The sequence below is a fragment of the Leptodactylus fuscus genome, chromosome 1, assembly GCF_031893055.1.
Source record: "Leptodactylus fuscus isolate aLepFus1 chromosome 1, aLepFus1.hap2, whole genome shotgun sequence".
Classification (NCBI taxonomy): domain Eukaryota; kingdom Metazoa; phylum Chordata; class Amphibia; order Anura; family Leptodactylidae; genus Leptodactylus; species Leptodactylus fuscus.
In genome coordinates this window covers 214590544-214612882 of record NC_134265.1, presented here as the reverse complement: position 1 = coordinate 214612882, position 22339 = coordinate 214590544, and the positions used below count along the sequence as shown (strand labels likewise).

Sequence of the window (22339 nt, the reverse complement as noted above, 5' to 3'; positions counted from 1 at the left end):
TATACAGTGCCATTGTCTGACTGGGAATTCAAAGAATATATGGGGGTTACGTGCACCCACAATTTTTGCTACTGCTATACAGTGCCATTGTCTCACTGGGAATTCAAAGAATATATGGGGGTTATGTGCACCCACAATTTTTAATACTGGTATACAGTGCCATTGTCTGACTGGGAATTCAAAGAATATATGGGGGTTACGTGCACCCACAATTTTTAATACTGCTATACAGTTCCATTGTCTCACTGGGAATTCAAAGAATATATGGGGGTTATGTGCACCCACAATTTTTAATACTGGTATACAGTGCCATTGTCTGACTGGGAATTCAAAGAATATATGGGGGTTATGTGCACCCACAATTTTTAATACTGGTATACAGTGCCATTGTCTCACTGGGAATTCAAAGAATATATTGGGGTTATGTGCACCCACAATTTTTACTACTGGTATACAGTGCCATTGTCTGACTGGGAATTCAAAGAATATATGGGGGTTATGTGCACCCACAATTTTTAATACTGGTATACAGTGCCATTGTCTGACTGGGAATTCAAAGAATATATGGGGGTTATGTGCACCCACAATTTTTAATACTGGTATACAGTGCCATTGTCTCACTGGGAATTCAAAGAATATATTGGGGTTATGTGCACCCACAATTTTTACTACTGGTATATAGTGCCATTGTCTCACTGGGAATTCAAAGAATATATTGGGGTTATGTGCACCCACAATTTTTACTACTGGTATATAGTGCCATTGTCTGACTGGGAATTCAAAGAATATATGGGGGTTATGTGCACCCACAATTTTTAATACTGGTATACAGTGCCATTGTCTGACTGGGAATTCAAAGAATATATGGGGGTTATGTGCACCCACAATTTTTAATACTGGTATACAGTGCCATTGTCTGACTGGGAATTCAAAGAATATATGGGGGTTATGTGCACCCACAATTTTTAATACTGGTATACAGTGCCATTGTCTGACTGGGAATTCAAAGAATATATTGGGGTTATGTGCACCCACAATTTTTACTACTGGTATACAGTGCCATTGTCTGACTGGGAATTCAAAGAATATATGGGGGTTATGTGCACCCACAATTTTTAATACTGGTATATAGTGCCATTGTCTGACTGGGAATTCAAAGAATATATGGGGGTTACGTGCACCCACAATTTTTGCTACTGCTATACAGTTCCATTGTCTCACTGGGAATTCAAAGAATATATGGGGGTTATGTGCACCCACAATTTTTAATACTGGTATACAGTGCCATTGTCTGACTGGGAATTCAAAGAATATATGGGGGTTATGTGCACCCACAATTTTTAATACTGGTATACAGTGCCATTGTCTCACTGGGAATTCAAAGAATATATTGGGGTTATGTGCACCCACAATTTTTACTACTGGTATATAGTGCCATTGTCTCACTGGGAATTCAAAGAATATATTGGGGTTATGTGCACCCACAATTTTTAATACTGGTATATAGTGCCATTGTCTGACTGGGAATTCAAAGAATATATGGGGGTTATGTGCACCCACAATTTTTAATACTGGTATACAGTGCCATTGTCTGACTGGGAATTCAAAGAATATATGGGGGTTATGTGCACCCACAATTTTTAATACTGGAATACAGTGCCATTGTCTGACTGGGAATTCAAAGAATATATTGGGGTTATGTGCACCCACAATTTTTAATACTGGTATACAGTGCCATTGTCTGACTGGGAATTCAAAGAATATATGGGGGTTATGTGCACCCACAATTTTTAATACTGGAATACAGTGCCATTGTCTGACTGGGAATTCAAAGAATATATTGGGGTTATGTGCACCCACAATTTTTACTACTGGTATACAGTGCCATTGTCTGACTGGGAATTCAAAGAATATATGGGGGTTACGTGCACCCACAATTTTTGCTACTGCTATACAGTTCCATTGTCTCACTGGGAATTCAAAGAATATATGGGGGTTATGTGCACCCACAATTTTTAATACTGGTATACAGTGCCATTGTCTGACTGGGAATTCAAAGAATATATGGGGGTTATGTGCACCCACAATTTTTAATACTGGTATACAGTGCCATTGTCTGACTGGGAATTCAAAGAATATATGGGGGTTATGTGCACCCACAATTTTTAATACTGGTATACAGTGCCATTGTCTGACTGGGAATTCAAAGAATATATTGGGGTTATGTGCACCCACAATTTTTACTACTGGTATACAGTGCCATTGTCTGACTGGGAATTCAAAGAATATATGGGGGTTACGTGCACCCACAATTTTTGCTACTGCTATACAGTTCCATTGTCTCACTGGGAATTCAAAGAATATATGGGGGTTATGTGCACCCACAATTTTTAATACTGGTATACAGTGCCATTGTCTGACTGGGAATTCAAAGAATATATGGGGGTTATGTGCACCCACAATTTTTAATACTGGTATACAGTGCCATTGTCTGACTGGGAATTCAAAGAATATATTGGGGTTATGTGCACCCACAATTTTTACTACTGGTATACAGTGCCATTGTCTGACTGGGAATTCAAAGAATATATGGGGGTTATGTGCACCCACAATTTTTAATACTGGTATATAGTGCCATGACTGGGAATTCAAAGAATATATGGGGGCTACGTGCACCCACAATTTTTGCTACTGCTATACAGTTCCATTGTCTCACTGGGAATTCAAAGAATATATGGGGGTTATGTGCACCCACAATTTTTAATACTGGTATACAGTGCCATTGTCTGACTGGGAATTCAAAGAATATATGGGGGTTATGTGCACCCACAATTTTTACTACTGGTATACAGTGCCATTGTCTGACTGGGAATTCAAAGAATATATGGGGGTTACGTGCACCCACAATTTTTGCTACTGCTATACAGTTCCATTGTCTCACTGGGAATTCAAAGAATATATGGGGGTTATGTGCACCCACAATTTTTAATACTGGTATATAGTGCCATTGTCTGACTGGGAATTCAAAGAATATATGGGGGTTATGTGCACCCACAATTTTTAATACTGGTATACAGTGCCATTGTCTCACTGGGAATTCCACAAATAATTTGGGGATTCATTCACCCTACATCTCAGGCTCTTGCCATATTCACCCAGGTTGTCAGTGCTGCACCAGCTCGTTCCCAGACAGCTCGGCCCGAAAAACACGTTACCTATATAGAGGATTTGGACAATGAAGACAACATGTTCTAAATCTAATGTCTGCACCTTCTCCAGAATTAAAATAAAGGCAGCGTTTAACTTTCAAATAGCACTGCACAAAGGAAGAGCTTATCAGCTTGTCTCATGACATGCTACTGAAAAGTTTCATTTGTGTATCTTAATGTAAATATAGTTGTATAAGCTTTTTGGGTTTTAGGCACTGCCAAGTTATTTATTACCACCCGCTCCCTTATAATGATGATGACGCCAAAGTCACTGTGGGTGTTCAGAGCTCACAGCTTTGGGTGACATTTGTCTTGCTCTCTGTCGGTACCAGCTGTCTTTTTGGATACCGTAAAGTTATGTTGACTTTATTAACAGCTATAGAAGCTTTAGCCAGGTTGTGACGGTGTGTAACCCTAACAACACTAAGTGGGATACACATTAATAGTCAGTCTATGTACGCTAAACGTATCACTGAAGTAATTTTTTTTCCCTCTCCCCTAATATAAGAAAGGAACAGACATTAGACCTAGACCGGGGTTCGAGGCTTGAAAAAGTATTATTTGTTCTTCATGATGTGAAATATGTGTTGAAAAGCAACCCAAGATGAAGTCAGCCATGTGTGCCAGTGTGTTACTTGGCATGCCTTTGCTGGCTCCAACTGTAAGGGTCACTCTCCATTTCCTCCATTTTCCACTCCCCTTCACACCATTTGTGGTGAAGCAATGGGATGCACTGAAGTGCACCCTCTAGCCTCGTGTGGGATAGGGACATCAGATGCCACTCCAACCCCCTCGTCTTCCTCCGCCAGCCAACGGTGCGAAGATGAGAGGAGTGTGCTCTGAATGTTTTCTGCCTAGCAGAGGCTAGTTCTCACTTACGAAAATGGCCCCACTTTGACCTGTATATCAGGCACAATGGTGTAGGTTTCAAAGAAACATGGCACCAACAAGTTGGAAAACGTGGGCCATGCGTGGACCGTGTTTGAGTCTGGCAAGCTCCAGATCTGCTACCAGGTTCCAGCCATTATCACAGGCGCAAAAATGCCAGGCCCCAGGTGTAGCAGGGAAAAAAAAATGCCATCTCAGCCAGGATGGCATCCCTGACCTCGGAGGCACTGTGCTGTCTGTCCCCCAAGCTGATCAGTTTCAGCACGGCCTACTGACATCTCCCCATGCCAGTGTTACAGTGTTTTCTGCTAGTAGCTGGGGTGGAGGTTGCAGCTTCGTAGGGTTTCAGTCTACTCCTGCCATGAATTTTGGCCTGGGAGAGGAGATAGGCCACCCCAGTTTGCACCCGGGGAACAGACTCCACCACATTCACCCTGCCTGTCATTAAAGATAAGCACTGCAGCATCCCTGACCACAGGCGCTTGTCCATGTGTCGGTGGTCAAGTGGACCTTGCAGCAAAGCGCAGAGCTCTGGGCCCGACTGATGTTATGGGACACATGCAGGCGCAAGGCAGAGACAGCACACCAAGAGAAGTAGTAACGGCTAGGCCCAGCATAGGGAGGTGCCCCAGCTGCCATCTGCTGACGGAAGGCCTGGGTCTCCAGAAGCATAAACAAACACCAACATCTCCAGGGCCAGCAGTTTATCGATGAGGCTGTTACAGGCTTGGGCATGGGGGTGGGTTGTATTGTACTTCTGCCTGCAATGAAAAGCTTGGGAAATGTGGAGTGGCTGGGAAGAGGCGCATGATGGTGCAGGCCAAAAGGGCGCATGAGGGTGAACTCCCCAATGTGTCAGAGATAGGTGTGTAGGTGTCCTTGCATCATATACTTGCACCATATTTGGCTTTGGAAGTTAATTTTGTGCCAAAAAGTGGTTAAGACAGCGATCCCTCAGCTACTCCCGTTACACTGTCTATTGAAGTTACCATCTGTGGAAGTGGACCACCATTTCTAAGATCCCAAAGGAAGCAGGCAAGAGATGTGCAGTTCAGAAAAAAAGATGAGAAAATAAGTTTAGGCTGTAGAGCACAGAGGGATCGGAGAGGACAGAGCTGGTGTCGGCCAGGTATTCCCACAACATGCGCCTATACTTGTCCCTCCTGGTGACACTAGGCCCCTGAGTGGCAGTAATTTGTCCAGGGGGGCCATTAACGTGTTCCAGACCTAGGAATAAGTCTTCCAACAGGGTAGAGTTTTGCATGCCTTTGCTTCTACCCACTGTTTTTGCTGCTTAGCTTCCCTCCACATCTACTCTGCTTTCACCCCTAAACATCACCCCAGTTTATGCCTTTGCTTCTACCCAGGTTTTTTGTTGATTTAGCTTCCCTCTACATCTACACTGCTTTAGCCCCTAGACATCACCCCTGTCCATGTGGGGTCGGTGGCCTCGTCATCCACCAACTCCTCTTCCAATTGCGCACTGCCCCCTTACTGCAAACCGCACATGACCACAGCTTGCCTTGATGGCAACTGTGTCTCATGATCCCCACTTAGGTCCAGACAAGTCGGTGGCGGGTCCAAAACCCCAAAATTAGAAGGAAATGGCAGATGCTGCAGTATTTCTAACACCTGTTCCTGGTGCTCGGGCCTGGTCTGTGTTGTACCCTGCACCCTGCTTAACGCATCTGCCATATCCGAAGTTGTGCTGAGCGCATGCTAATGTTTCGTGTCCAGTGCAATGGATGGGATGGGATTTCACATAAGTCTGCCACCCATGGCCACTCATGGTTGAGCAACTGAGGGAGTTGACTTTGACGAACCCGAGGGTTTTGGAGTTGGAACTACATCAAAGGTCTGTGCTGCTCACACACTCTGCTCAACACATGATATGTTTAGTGCCAGCAGTGTGGAGACGTCGCACAACAGCCGTTGTTCCAGCAGGTACAGGCGTTGTAGGAGTGCATAGAGGCTAGCAGCGGCAACTATACACTTTAAAAACTATCCGCACAAGCGCCACACTTTCACCAGTAGCTCAGGAACATTGGGGTACCTTTTTCAAAAGATTAGCAGCAATGAGTTAAAAACGTGGCCCAGGCATGGAATATGTTGCAGGCTGCCAAGCTACAGAGCCAATCCCAGGTTACGGCCATTATCACACATGACAACATGCCTGGGCCCAGGTGCAGTGGCAAAAACCACATTGCCGTCTCATCGAGGATGGCATGACTCACTTTGTAGGCAGTGTGCTGTCTGGCCCCCAAGCTGATGAGCTTCAGCACGGCCCGCTGACGTCTCCCCACACCAGTGTTGCAGCGTTTCCAGCTCGTAGCTGGGGTCAATTTAACAGCGGAGGAGGGTGGTGTTTCAGCCCTCCTCCCAGGAATGTTGTGTGGGGAGACAAGTCAGGCCACCACATTTTGCGACCCGGTCCACGCCTCAACTACATTCAACCACTGTGCCCAAATTGAAAGGTAGCGTCCCTGTCCGCATGCACTTGTCCATTCGTAACTGGTCACATGGAACTTTAGGGCTAAGCGCTGAATTTAGGGACCGCCTCATGTTTGGGGGAAAGTGCTGGTGTGGACGGCACAGTGCGGTGGCGCAGTAGACACTCTGCCCAAAAAGGGCAGAGTGTCCCCCAGCCGGGATTCCAACATCTCCTGGGCCAGATTTCTTGAGATGAGGCCGTTGAAGCCTTGGGCATGTGGGTGGGTTGCGCTGTACTTTAGCATGAAATGAAAGGCTTGGGAGATGGGGAGTTGCTGGGAAGAGGCGCATGATGGCGCGGGCAAAAGGAGAAATGGCAGGAAAAGGTGAGGATAAGGGTGAACTCCCCAAAGTGTCAGAGGCAGATGTGGAGGTGTCCTGGCTCCTGGTCTGGACTGCAGCGCCAGCCCTGTCAACAGTGGAAGAGGCAGTGGCCGCCAGGCCAAACGACGATTATCCTGCGCTTGCTCTCACCCACTGAGCCCAGGGCTTGCCTTCCAAATGATGGCACCCGCAAGAGGTGGTGAGATTCCTCTCCGCAGATCTCCAAACCATCTTGGACTTGCAAATTGCACTAAATTTGTCATGTAACTGACATGTATATGATGAGTCTATCCATTGTCTGTTCATTTTGGTGAAAGTCAGCCTGTCAGCTGACAGACAGCTGTGCTTGTCAGTGATGATGTCACCGGCTGCTTGTACCCCCAGTTTTTGCTGCTTAGCTTGCCTCCACATCCACACTGCTTTTGCCCCTACACATCACCCCTATCCATGCCTGTGCCTCTAGCCATAAGTCTGCCACCCATGGAAACTCATGGTGCAGAAAGTGAGGGAGCTGACTCTGAGGAACCCTTGGGTTTTGTAGCTGGTACTCCATCAAAGGTCTCTGCTGCTCACACACCCTGCTGAACATACGGTATCTAGGGTTAGAGCGTGTGGTGACCTCGCACAACAGTAGGTGCTTCAGGCAGATGTAGGCCTTGCTGGAGTGTATTGCGGCTAGCTCCAGGTACTGTAGACTTGGGAAAGTGGGTGTCCAAGTGCCGCACTTTCACCCTTAGCTCAGCTAATTTGGGGTATGTTTTTAAAAATCATTGCACCACTACATTGAACATGTGGGCCAGGCATGGAACGTGTTGGAGGCTGGCAAGCTCCAGAGCCCTCCAACAAGCTAAAAAACCTGGCCCCAGGGGCAGCGGGGATAAACAAATTGCCATCTCATCCAGGATGGCATCCCTGACCTCAGAGGCAGTGTGCTGTCCGTCTCCCAAGCTGATGAGCTTCAGCCCAGCCTGCTGACGTCTCCCCACACCAGTGTTGCAGCGTTTTCAGCTCGTAGCTGGGGTAAATCTAACAGCGGAGGAGGAGGAGGGTGGTGTTTCAGCCCTCCTCCCAGGAATGTTTTGTGGGGAAACAAGTCAGGAAAATTCTTGAAACGGGAGAGTTTTGCATCTTTGCCCTTGCTGCCTATGGACATCCCTTTGCCTCTAGCCACCATTTTCCCTGCTTTGCTTGCCTCCACATCCACACTGCTTTTGCCCCTAGACATCACCCCAGTCCATGCCTTAGCTTGTACCCCCAGTTTTTCCTGCTTAGCTTGCCTCCACATCCACACTGCTTTTGCCCCTAGACATCACCCCAGTCCATGCCTTAGCTTGTACCCCCAGTTTTTCCTGCTTAGCTTGCCTCCACATCCACACTGCTTTTGCCCCTAGACATCACCCCAGTCCATGCCTTAGCTTGTACCCCCAGTTTTCCTGCTTAGCTTGCCTCCACATCCACACTGCTTTTGCCCCTAGACATCACCCCAGTCCATGCCTTAGCTTGTATCCCCAGTTTTTCCTGCTTAGCTTGCCTCCACATCCACACTGCTTTTGCCCCTAGACATCACCCCAGTCCATGCCTTAGCTTGTACCCCCAGTTTTTCCTGCTTAGCTTGCCTCCACATCCACACTGCTTTTGCCCCTAGACATCACCCCAGTCCATGCCTTAGCTTGTACCCCCAGTTTTTCCTGCTTAGCTTGCCTCCACATCCACACTGCTTTTGCCCCTAGACATCATCCCTATCCATGCCTCTTCCCCTAGCCATAACTCTGCCACCCCTGGAAACTCATGGTGCAGAAACTTTGGTTGCTGACTTTGAGGAACCCTTGGGTTTTGTAGATGGAACTCCATCAAAGGTCTGTGCAGCTCACACACCCTGCTCAAGATATGGTATTGTAGGGTTTCAGCGTGTGTGAATGACGGACAACAGCCTGTGTTTGGACAGATGTAGGCCTTGCTAGAGTGTTTTTAGGCTAGCAGCGACTCCTGTGCACTTGCAAAAGTGGGCGCACAAGCGCCGCATTTTCAACAGTAGCTTCGGTACATTTGGGTATGTTTTTAAAAAACTTTGCACCACTAGGTTAGACGTGGGCCAAACATGGAACGTGTTGGAGGCTGGCAAGCTCCAGAGCCGCTACCAGGTTCCAGCCATTATCACAGGCGTAAAAATGCCAGGCCCCAGGTGTAGCAGGGAAAAAAAAATGCCATCTCAGCCAGGATGGCATCCCTGACCTCGGAGGCACTGTGCTGTCTGTCCCCCAAGCTGATGAGCTTCAGCACCGCCTGCTGACGTCTCCCCACACCAGTGTTTTAGCGTTTGCCGCTAGTAGCTGTGGTGGAGGTTGCAGCGTCGTAGGGTTTCAGTCTACTCCTGCCATGAATTTTGGCCTGGGAGAGGAGATAGGCCACCCCAGTTTGCACCCGGGGAACAGACTCCACCACATTCACCCTGCCTGTCATTAAAGATAAGCACTGCAGCATCCCTGACCACAGGCGCTTGTCCAAGTGTCGGTGGTCAAGTGGACCTTGCAGCAAAGCGCGGAACTAAGGGCCCACCTGATGTTGAGTGACACGTGCTGGTGCCAGGCGGGGACGCCACACCGGGAGAAGTTGAGACGGCTAGGGACGGCATAGTGAGGTGCCACAGTTGCCATCAGGTCCGGGAAGGCGGGAGTTTCAACAAGCCGGAACGCCAACCTCTCCTGGGCCAGCAGTTTAGCGATGTTGGCGTTCTAGGCTTGCGTGGGTGGGTGGTTAGCGGTGTATTTCTGCCGGCGCTCCAATGTCTGAGAGATGGTGGGTTGTTGTAAAGAAGCGCCTGATGGTGCCTTTGATGGTGCAGGAGAAGGAGATAAGACAGAAACAGGGGAGGATGAGGGAGAAGTCAACAAAGTGGCGGAGGCAGATGAAGTGATGTCCTGGCTCGTCCTCTGGAGTGCATCGCCAGCACTGTGAGCAGAGGCAGTGGCATGAACGGCGGGCGACGTTTGTCCTGCCGTTGCTGCCTGCCACTGATTCCATTGCTTGGATTCCAAATGACGGTGCATTGAAGTGGTGGACAGGTTGCTCTTCTCAGGGCCCCTACTCGATTTCGAGAGGCAAATTGTGTAGACGACACTATATCTGTCCTCGGCGCATTCCTTGAAAAAACTCTACACCTTCAAGAAACGTGCCCTCGATGGGGGAGTTTTTCTGGGCTGGGTACAAAAGGGAATATCTTCGGACATTCCGGGTCTGGCCTGGCTTCGGCAAAGCAGCTGACCTCTGCCTCTGGACATGTCTCTGCCTCTAGCTACCCTTTTTGGTGCTGCACCTGCCTCAACATCCACACTACTTTCCCAGCTTGACATCTGCCTTGTCCAGGTGGGGTCGGTGTCCTCGTCGTCCACCACCTCCTCTTCCAACTCCTGTCTCGCCTCCTCCTCCTGCACAATGCGCATGTCAACTGGCTGCCCTGACAGCAACTGCGTCTCATCGTCGTCGATGAGGGTGGGTTGCTGGTCATCCGCCACCAAATCGACCGGAGATGGAATGGAGGAGACTCTAGTGTTTGAGCATCTGGACACAGATACTCGTCTGTTAGGTCCGTGGAATCGCGAAATGGAGGGGCAGGTTGCGGTACAGTCAAAGGAAGGGAGAACAGCTCTGGGGAGCAGGGACAGTTGGGGTTATTGTTCTGGGAAGATTGGGAATTTTGGGTGGAAGGAGGACAAGACTGTTGGGTAAGAGGAGGTAGAGGCTGACTGGCTGGTGGACAATGTGCTTTAAGCGTTATCCGACAGCCATTGCAAGACCTGTTCCTGGTTCTCGGGCCTACTAATCTTTGTACCATTCAGCCTAGTTAATGTGGAACTTTTGTGCAAAGCGCAGAACTTAGGGCCCGCCTGATGTTAAGGGACACACGCTGGTACAAGGCTCAACTCACCCTAAGTGCCAAAAACACTGCTGGTGCAAGGCTCTACTCATGCCAAGGGCCTCAATCTCTGCTGGTAGCTCAGCTAAAGGTCATGTAACTTTGTTTGGAAGGGCTCATGTTAAGGGCTAGAAAAGTGAATTTTGGAAGGTCTTACCACATCTCACACACACACACACACACACACACACACACACACACACACACACACACACACACACACACACACACACACACACACACACACACACACACACACACACACACACACACACAAAATGACAGTTAAGGGTGAGGGCTTTTGGAATTCCCATTGCCTATTCCATTTGTGGTTGTCATGGGGAACGTGATTTAAAGGGGTGGTTGTTACTGTTTGTTGAGCTTAAATTGGGGTTTGTGTCCATCCATTTGGGGAGTAAAGAAGGTTTCCAGGTATTTTCCCACTTTGATAGAGGTTTTTTTGAATGTGGAAAGTGTGTAGTTGTTAGGCAGTGATGTTGGGGTAATAGAGGGTCTTTGGTGTGTTAGATGCCCCCAGGCATGCTTCCCCTGCTGTCCCAGTGTCATTCCAGAGGTGTTGGCATCATTTCCTGGGGTGTCATAGTGGACTTGGTGACCCTCCAGACACGGATTTGGGTTTCCCCCTTAACGAGTATCTGTTCCCCATAGACTATAATGGGGTTCGAAACCCGTTCGAACACACGAACATTGAGCGGCTGTTCGAATCGAATTTCGAACCTCGAACATTTTAGTGTTCGCTCATCTCTACAGATAAGCCCTTAGATCTCAGGAATGACACTAGAGGATCCATGCTGACAAGTGAAGATGGTCCAACTTCTGATATGTGAGAGGACCCTGTTGAAGCAGATCCGGCTGTATCGGCAAAATCCATGGGTCGTCTAGGGCCAGCTCTCTGAGAAGAGAAAACCAACTTCTCTTTGGCCAGAACAGCATCAGAATTACTCTCGCTCCTTCTCTGCAGATCTTCTGTATTACTTTTGGGATCAATGGAAAGGGAGGGAACGCATAAGCCAAATCCCATTCCAACTTATGGGCAAACGCGTCTGTCCCCCACGGGACATCTGATGGTCTTAGAGAGAGAAAGTTGCTTGTCTTTGAGTTTGCTTTGATAGCAAACAAGTTCACCTGAGGAAGACCACAGTGTTGAGCCAGCATCGGAAAAACTTGATGGTTTAGGTTCCACTCGTTTGGATCAAGTCTTTGGCGACTCAAGAACTCCGCCTCCAGATTTTCTGGACCTTTCAGATGAGTGGCAGATCTGGAGTTGAGTTTTTCTTCTGCCCAGCTGAAAATCTTATAAGACACAGAAGCTAGGGAAGAGGATCTTGTGCCCCCTTGTCTGCAGATGTAAGACACAGTTGTGATGTCGTCTGAGAGAATCCGGACATTCTGACCCTGACGTCTCCCAAACTGCTCTTAACTCACTGTAGTTGAACAACTGCGCAGGACCAAGTCCCCAGAAGGTAATTTGGGCCTATCTATGCCCTCCAACCTTGTAAACGTGCGTCGGTCTGACCAAAGGTGACTGGCCAGAAATGCCATGGAACCCCTACATCTAAATTGCTGCTTTTTACCCAACAGCCCAGGGAGTCCTTCACTCTTTGGGGGATGTGGATACTGGTATCTAGGGAGGATGGAGAACGGTTCCAGGAACCTAGGATCCACTTCTGAACACACAGAGTGTGATTTTGAGCCCATCTGACACAAGGGATACAGGCTGTTAGCTGTCCCAGAAGACTCATGGCCTGTCTTATCCTGCACCTTCTCACCTTTTGAAAGGACAGAATGTTGGCTTTCAACCTCTTTTGTACAGGGGCAGAAAGGATTCCTGACTTCCCGAGTCTAGGAGTACCCCTAAGAACCTATTTTCCTTCTGAGGGAGAATATCCGACTTTGGATAATTTATAATCCAACCTAGGACCTTCAAGAATTGGATCACAAAATCCCTTTTCTTGATTAAGGCCCTGGATGACTACTATCAAGGTCATCTAGATATGAGATAATGAGACAGTCCTGCTGTCTTAGAGAGGATGCCACCTCCACCATCACCTTGGTGAACACCCTTGGGGCGGAAGAGATCCCAAAGGGTAGAGCCACAAACTGATAATGGAGGACCCCTCCAGAGTGGGACTAAATCGCAAACCTCAGATACTGCTGGGACTCAGATCCAAGGTACACATCAAGGCATCTCTAGCAATCAAAGGAGTGGTCGACCTGATTGTCTCAATTCTGAAGTGGCGATACCGGACCCACTTGTTCAAGTATTTCAGATTTATGATCAATCTGAAAGATTTGTCTGGTTTCCTTACAAGGAAAAGGAAGGAATAATGTCCCCTCCCTCTTTGAAGAACAGGCACTGGTGTTATCACCCCAAGTTCTAGAAGGCTGGTCATTTTTCTTTGAACCTGCTGTAGAAACCCTGAAGGCTGGGTAGAGTCCAGAAATCTGGGGGAGGAACTGACACAAATGCTATTTTGTACGCTGACTCTATGACTTGTAAAACCCAGGGATTTGAGGTTACCTTTTCCCATTCTACCAGGAACCTCTTTAACCTCCCCCTGACCCTGGCGTCATCACTTGCCCTCAAGTCTAATGGAGGAAGAAGAGTTTGGGTTGAGGAGATAACCCCTCCCCTTGCCTCCTTTAGGGTAGCTATATCTGCCACCTTTCCCTTTCCCCCTATAACTATCACTCTGGGATTTTTTGGGGCGAAAGGAATCTCGAGAATCGTGTCACGCTCTGGTCCGAACATGAATTCCCCCAAGAAAGGCAAACTACATAATTTGGCTTTGGATATAACATCCCCTGACCAATACTTAACCTATAAGGCCCTGCAGCCAGCTGTAGCTAAAGCACCCTCTTTTTCTGCAAATCTAATACATTCAGCCGAAGAGTCTGCTTGAAACCCTGTGGCTTTTAATAAGGGAACTGCTTGAATGATATCTTCTCTGGGCGTTTTGTCTTTAAGATGAGTATCCAACTGCGAGAGCCAGATAAAAAGTGTCCTAGCCACTGATGTGACCGCTATATTAGACTTTAGAGTCAGCATAGCCGTCTACCAATTTTTCTTAAGGAGTCCATCAGCTTTATGGTCCATTGGGTCCTTTATTTGGGCTGAGCCTTCAAGTGGAAGGTCAGTTTTCCTAACTACCTCAGCCACTTGAATATCCACCTTCGGGATATTATCCCAAATTTTCGACTCTTCTGGCTGAAGCACAAGGCGGTTTTTAAACTCCCGAGAGACTAAAATCCTTTTTTCTTGCTCTAACCATTCGTCTCTAGGGGAACACCCACCATTTTCTAGACTTCAAACCCCATCATCCTGAATTGTTTTAGCTTTCACTACCTCTTCAATGTTCATGCTTTTACATAAAGCATTCAATAATTCATCCAAGTCTTCTGAAGCAAAACAATACTTTTTCTCACTGTCATCATCATGATAAACAGCTGAGAAATCTTCCCCAATGGACTCCGAGTATGAGCAAAAGGCCTCATTATCAGAGTCCGAGGAAACAATAGCCTGGACGCTAGGCTTTCTCCGGTGAGGCTCAAAACTAGACTGGGGCAGAAAGCTAGAAATGGAGGACTGGACTTCTTCTTTAAAAGGGGTGGCCACCCTTAAGCTGGAAAAAAATAAAAAAAAATAAAAATCACAGTGCCCCAGGCTGTTCCCCATTAAAATGAGATTTTGCAGTGTAAGCTCAGCCGGCCTGTGTGGGCGGGACATCAATAAACTGAAAGTGAAACTCCTGGCCTGCATTCACAGAGCTGCCCACACATAGGACGTGATCACACAGTTTCATTCACTTCAGCACATTCGGCTAGCAGAATGTGCCACTAACAATGGCTGTCACTGTCACAACACAGGGCTGAATCCTACGGGGTCCTGCACAACTAATAGCTGCTGAGGGCCACTATGACTCATCCAATTTGAATGGAGCCAAAAAACACCTTTTTTAGCGCTAAATTCAAATGAACTAATTAATAAAATGCCACCGGACACCATCGATTACAATAGGGTTGTGACTAAATACTATGCTCCATAAGGACCTGGTCCTGATCACGAATAGTATAGCCGCCTCAGTGTGATCTATCTCTCATTACTGGTCAGGACCTTTTCCCCCCTAGTGGTTGGGTCCTGTAATGAAACAGTATTTACCCAGCACACAGTGAAATGGCTAAATCCCCTACTCCAGAAGGACCAGGTCCTCACCAGTGACGGAATATATATATTATAGGTAGGTGTGGATAGATAGATAGATAGATAGATAGATAGATAGATAGATAGATAGATAGATAGATAGATAGATAGATTAGATAGATAGATTAGATAGATAGATAGTGAAGGGTGTAGTCTGGGAAGACAAGTATATTCCAGCCAGACACCTAAGGGGTGTGTGGTGAAACCCACAACAGGGAGGTAGGTCAGCTGACTAATCAGGCCCTAATAACAGTGAGTGTGAAGACTAGCAGTGTGGCACCACACTGACAGAGTTGAACTGTCCAGACTGGGCCTCCAAAGCAGGTACTGTGCCACTCGTTGTTATTGCCAAGGTGGGAGACTGGTAGCCAGAAAGCCAGAAAGTTGCCATATGAAATGCCTTTAGTTTTATGCCATGGCTGTGATCTGCTTTTTTTTCTACAAAATTAAACAACTCAAGGAACATCCTCAGGGACGGGCGATTCCATAATTTTTGCCAGGGGTTGTATTTGGGAATGTTGATAAATCCTTCCATTCATGATTTCCTCTCATGTGCTTAATCTGAAACTGCTTCAGGACAGAGAAATAAAACTAAAAAGAAAGATGTACTTACATGGCTCCATTGGTGTATACAGCATCTCCTTCCACATACTGCACTTGTGCAGGATAGACATGTTGCACAGTTTGTACCTACAATGACAAATTTGTTTTTTTACAGTTTCTAGAAGTGCACATGTACAGTAGGCAACAACATTTCAATATCCAAGAACAACGGTAAATCATTTTAGCATACCCGTTTTAGAAAAATGGAGATTAGATAGAATTTAGTTTGTTGAAACTAATGGATTTAACCCATTCCCTGCCAACCAGGTATCTATACGTCCTCCCATGGTGGCATTTCTGTAGCCGAGGACATATCTAATACGTCCTTACTATTAGAGCCCTACATCTCAGGACTGGATGGGGCTGTGATGAAGCGTTTGTATTCATTTTAAAGATGCTAATCTCATCATTACAATGATATCAAGGTCTTCATGATACCCCTTACAGGCTCCAGCAAATCAATGTTGAAAACGCTACTCGGCATTGAGATCCCATTGAAGATCTTAATTCCCAATGGCGGTTTTAACAATGATTCGCTCCAAAACTGTAAGGGCTATCATGAAGAGCTTGGTAGCATATCAAAGATGCAATTTGCATCTTTAAAATGAATCCAAAATCATCATCATCGCCCCATCCAGTCCTGAGATATACGGCTATAAAGTGTCACTCCACCTCCTGTCTCAGGAAACATCACATATATTTCCCATTCCATTCATAGCCACTCTTGGCTTTGGCACAAAAAAATCACAACAACAACAAAAAGTTGTGCTTCCGCAAAGTGCGGTTTTAGCCTAAGAGCCGCTGTATGAAGGAGGGGGAATAAGGAGTCCTGCAGACTGCATGGAGATAATGAATGATCATCTGTGCATAACCAGTATATGACCCCGGTGGAAGTTAGCATGGATTTCTGTCCATGTTATCCCCTCTACTCTCAGTCAGAGAGCATACTATACTTTTGCACTCTGTCACAGAGAGATAAAGTAATTTCCCTCTGAGCCTTTCGAGAGGGTTTTTTTTTTTTTTTTTTTTTTATGTAATACCCCTCTGAACATAACAATGAAGATTCAATAAATTCAATAAAAACCTATTGAAAAAAAAAAATACACCTCAATACACAACAAGGTATATGGTCTTAGGGCAGATGTTGGGATGACGTTATTGAAAGACACAGGAAGTGCAATCTTGGGTCGAGATTTGTGGTTAACAGGTGGTTTTAAATAGATATATAAATGACTAAGGCCTTAGTGCCCTGAAACACGTAGGCTTTTCAGGTATTCACATTTTTCAGGATGCAACATGGTTACTTCTTTTATTCATGTGCAATAAAAGTTAATTTTAATTAATTTTTTTTTTTTAAAAATTCATGTGGATTATTGTTGATTGATGCTGGTGAGGAGATTTAACAGCAGTCTACAAATATCTGAAAGGTAGTCACAGTGCAGAGGGATCTACCCTATTCTCATTAGCACAAGGAAGTACAAGAAGCAATGGGATGAAACTAAAGGGAAAGAGATACAGATTAGACATTAGGAAAAACTTTCTGACAGTGAGGGTAGTGAGAGAGTGGAATAGGCTGCCACGGGAGGTGGTGGGTGCTCCATCAATGGAAATCTTCAAGCGGAATCTGGATAAACATATAGCTGGGATGATTTAGGAAAACCTGCACTCGCAGGGGGTTGGACCCGATGGCCCTTGAGGTCCCTTCCAACTCTACCATAAGAAGAAAAAGAAAAAAAAAAAAAAGGAATCTTTTATTCGCCTACATTTTCATCATGTTTGCTGGATTGAAATCAATGGGTGCACAAAGGTAATCCGCATGTGCCAATTCCAACTGGATTACGCTTTTCCGTACGTAGAGAAAAGCAGATCTTGCAGAACTTTCTCTCTCTCTATACTGGAAGAAGAAACAAGAATTGCCATTTTACAGCAAGGACCCGTGCAGATAATACCTTAGGTAGAGCTAAGGTATATCATTGGCAAAAGTCATTTTTTAACTAATCACATCCTTGCATAGCCTTTAGAAAGGCTATTTCACACATACCTTTTGTATGCAAATTGCCTTAATTGTGTTTAAATAAGTCTGTTTTTATTCATATGCTAATTAGGGCGGGTTCACACCTGCGCCCGATCTCCGTTTTGCAGGTTTCTGTTTTCGGTCAGCAGAAGATGGAAACCTGGCTTTCAGTGTCCGCCCGTGAGCGTCTTCTGCTCTCCGTGGCGAAACTGTTTTGTTTTTTTGTTTGTTTTTTTAAAAAACTGGACACAAAGTCCTGCATGTCCGATTTTGAGTTCGGTTAAAAAAAAAAAAAGTAAAAAAAAAAAAAAGTTTTGCCGTGGAAAGCAGAAGACGCTCTCGGGAGCTCACCCGTGGACAGTTTGCAAACTACCTGCTAGTTTCCATCTCCTGTCCAGAAGTAGTCATTGAGCTCTACTCACTCTGCTATGTCTGTGTGAGAGCAGGGAGGAGGACTCAGCAGCCTGTGCTGTATACACAGGAGACAGTGCAAGAAGAGACTTCCGGGGTGCACAGAGAAGCTAATTAGCATATGCATAAAAACGGACTAATTCAAAATCTACTGAGGCAATTTACATAAAGAAAAAAAAAAAAAAGTTATGTGTGGAATAGCCTTTCTAAAGGCTTGCGATTACTTAAAAATAACTATTTCCAACGATAGAGCCCCATTAAGCATCTCCTGGGTTTTTTTTGTTTTGCGGGGTGGTTTGGGTCTTAGTGTAGTATTTTGAGGGTGGTGTATTAAAGTTAAAGCATAGGGGTTAATTTCTGAAATCTATTTCAGGGTTTTAAGGGCTCGTTCACACGGGGCTAGAGGGGGTGGATTTTGGCGCTGAATCCTCCTCAAAATCCGCCCCCTCACAATATGCAAACCGCTAGCGTTCTTTTTCCAAACACATTTAATGTAATGTGTTTGGTGGTTGACCAAGATATGGTTAAATTGTTTTATTTAGGGTTAGAATTGTTTAGGGGGTCGTTCTTGAATTCTTTAGGGTGGTTTAATGTTTTGTTTTTGTTTTAAATCGTGGAATAGCATAGATTATATGTAATGCTATGCTAAAGGATTACCTATGATCCTATAGAATAGTATAGTATTATATGTAATATTTATTTTTATGTAGGTCTACCTAAAGGTAGGCCTAGATAGGATTAAAACTGGTTTGTGCCAGTTAGTGTCGCCCTATTTATTTAAATACACAGACCATTATTAAAAGTAGTAGCCAAACCGCCACAAATCAGATTTAAAACACCATATATACATACTGATCTTTTTTTCCCCCTAAACTGCCACCCAGCTTCCATGGAAGAGAAATATAGATTTAAAACAATTTACACACATGGAAAAAATTGTGGGTTTTTCTTTCATTAAACGAGAGGATCCAACAATTTTCTCCATGTGTGTATATCTATTGATATCTTCCTTTGAAAGCTGGCTGCCAGGTCAATGACTGCTGCACAAAAAACAATAAGTATCTCATTACACTGACACCCAGCTTTCCCATGAACTGATCAATAATTCGCTTTTTTTTTTTTTTTTTTTAAACAGAGGTCTGACTCCACCAGCGGGGGTCAGGGGTGCTTTTTTTTTTTACCAGAGCGAGCTCCTGATCCTGCTGGTGGAGATGCAGACTGCCCTATGGGATCTGGCTGACCGCCGGTACAAGGACCATGTGGCAAACCCAAGGATGTGGGAGGAAATATTGTCCACAGTCATCACTGGCTGGGAAGGCTTCAGTCCAAGTGACCAGGTGGCAGCTGGTGAGTAGTAATATTGAATACATTCAGTGATGTTAAAATTTTTTATTTTTATACTACTAAGGATTTTTTTTGTAATGTAGCTTGTGAGCCCCATATAGGGATCACAATGTACTTTTTTTTTTTTTTGTTCATTTAAAGAGGACCTTTCACCACTCCAAGCCTGTGCAGCGTTCTGCCCCATGTTATAGATGCAGCTGCACAGACTCTGGTGCACTTTGAATTATCTCCCTAGCCTCCCTCATTTTGGAGCTCTGAGCCCCGTTAATTCTGGCGCCCTGTATGTTAATTAGCCGTTCAGTGTCAGAAGGGTGTTTCTGACTATAAAGACAAGAGCTACGTCAGTCTGACACTGTCCAATTAGCATTGGACAGTGTCGGAGCTGCTTCCAGATGCGTGTTCTCGTGAGTTCTCATGAGATCAGGCAGTCGTCTCTTCACAGGGCTGCACAGAGGACCCGGAGAAGCAATCCAGGCCGTGTATTGAAGTGGACGAAGGGGAACTTCACGGACATTGCTACAGGTAAGTAAAGAAACCCCTAAGCAATGAGCATAAGTGCCCAGTACACCCTATGGACCTAGGTCTAGCCCCTATACAACGAGCATTAACCCCTATAGCCCCTAGGCAATGCTCATTGCCTAGGGGCTATAGGGGTTAATGCTCATTGCCTAGGGGCTATAGGGGTTAATGCTCGTTGTATAGCCACCATGTTGCTCCTTCTTCTTGTATGTGAATAGCTGTTTGGTTTTTTTGTTTTTTTTTAAATATTGAATTTTTTTTTTTTTTTTTTTTTTTAAATGTCTGCAATTATCGGGTCCTTAGGTTTTAGAAGTGTCCATTTAATAAAAATGGTATACATATAATCTTTTTCCATATCTAAAAAAAATTAAGTTTTGTTTTAAGCTTCACTGAAAATCTGTGTTTGTGTCATTACTTTAAAGGTATACTTGTTGTTTCTGCTACCCTGCAGCGCATCCTTTCCCGCTTCCCAGGGTGTGGCAGGTAGACCTGCACACCTGGGCAGCAAGAGGGCATGGACTACAGAGCCGCAGAATCGAAATCAAAGTGTGCAAAAAATAATTATCTATAAGGAAACAGACAGGCAAAACTAACTTTAACCCCCTTCCCGCCGATGGCATGTTTTGATTTTCGTTTTTCGTTTTTGACTCCCCTCCTTCTAAACCCCATAACTTTTTTATTTCTCCGCTCCCAGAGCCATATGAGGTCTTAATTTTTGCGGGACAAATTTTTCTTCATGATGCCACCATTAATTATTCTATATAATGTACTGGGAAGCAGGAAAAAAATTCAGAATGGGGTGGATTTGAAGAAAAAATGCATTTCTGCAACTTTCTTACGGGCTTTGGTTTTACGGCGTTCACTGTGCAGCCAAAATGACATGTCCCCTGTATTCTGTGTTTCGGTACGGTTCCAGGGATACCAAATTTATATGGTTTTATTTACATTTTAACCCCTAAAAAAAATTCCAAAACGGTGTTAAAAAAATTTTCTTCTAAAAGTCGCCATATTCCGACGGCCGTAACTTTTTTATACATAGGTGTACGGGGATGCATAGGGCGTCTTTTTTTGCGGGGCCGGGTGTACTTTTTAGTTCTACCATTTTCGGGAAATGTTATTGCTTTGATCACTTTTTATTCAAATTTTTATCAGAATCAAAACAGTGAAAAAACGGCGGTTTGGCACTTTTGACTATTTTTCCTGCTACGGCGTTTACCGAACAGGAAAAATATTTTTATAGATTTGTAGAGTGGGCGATTTCGGACGCGGGGATACCTAACATGTATATGTTTCACAGTTTTTAACTACTTTTATATTTGTTCTAGGGAAAGGGGGGTGATTTGAACTTTTAATACTTTTTATATTTTTTTATATTTTTTTTTTTACTTTTTTATTTATTTTTTTGCATTTATTAGACCCCCTAGGGGTGTTGAACCCCAGGGGGTCTGATCACTAATGCAATGCATTACAATGCTAATGCATTGCAATGCATTGCAAAAAATCATCATCTCTTTTGCAGGCTGCATACACCAGCCTGCAAAAGAGAGAATTTGCAGACCGGCTGGGAGCCTTTAACAAGGCTCCCAGCTGTCATGGCAACATGACGTCGGCCCTGGAGCATGCTCCAGGAGCTGGCGATCCTTGCCAAAATGGCGGCGCCCATGCGCCGCCGGGAAAATGGCGCCTCCGGCGCCTTTGACAGCAGCGCCGGAGGGGTTAATGCCTCCGATCGGTCCAGGGACCGATCGGAGACATTAGAGCCGGTTGTCTACTGCTTAAAGCAGTAGACACCCGGCGGCTATGACGGCCGCCCGGCTCCCGGGCGGTCGCCATAGTTACAGACCCGACACGCGCCGTACTATTACGGCGCATGTCGGGAAGGGGTTAAACGGATATGCGTTTGCTATCCACATAAAAAGATGGTTTGATGGCTCAGTTTGGTAACTATTTGCAATCACTTTTTGCACCAATCTGTTTACATTCTAAAAAGGAATTCATGTGGACGGATCACAAGCGCAGAGGTGAACAGGGTCTCACTGGTATCATTATGAGAATATTGGATCATAACATATGATCCAATAGACCATAAATATATGATCATCTGTACAGAGCCGCTTCCAGTGCCCCTCCAGTACATAATACTTGGTGTTGGCCCCCTACTTACTATACATGAGGATAGGCCATAAAAAAATAAATATATAATGACTTATCTGAGGATGTTTTTTCATGACACATTGTACCTCGTGTTAGGGTAAGTTCACACTGAGTAAACGCTAGCTTATTTTGTAGAGTAAAATTACACTTGTAAATTTTGCTATCCCATTGACTTCAATGATATTTTTTACACGTGTAAAAATACGCTTGTAAAAATACGCCTGTAAAAATGTCATTGAAGTCAATGG

At 45.2% G+C, this 22339-nt stretch overlaps 1 protein-coding gene across 2 annotated transcripts in view; it reads right to left on the bottom strand.

The window, feature by feature from the left end:
* Positions 1 to 22339, bottom strand: part of RFX2 (regulatory factor X2) — a 243554-nt gene that overhangs the window by 161092 nt on the left and 60123 nt on the right. For both annotated transcript variants that reach the window (XM_075283158.1, XM_075283166.1), the window contains exon 3: positions 15660 to 15736. In XM_075283158.1, the coding sequence (XP_075139259.1) occupies positions 15660 to 15736 (77 nt within the window). The remainder of the gene's footprint in view (positions 1 to 15659; positions 15737 to 22339) is intronic.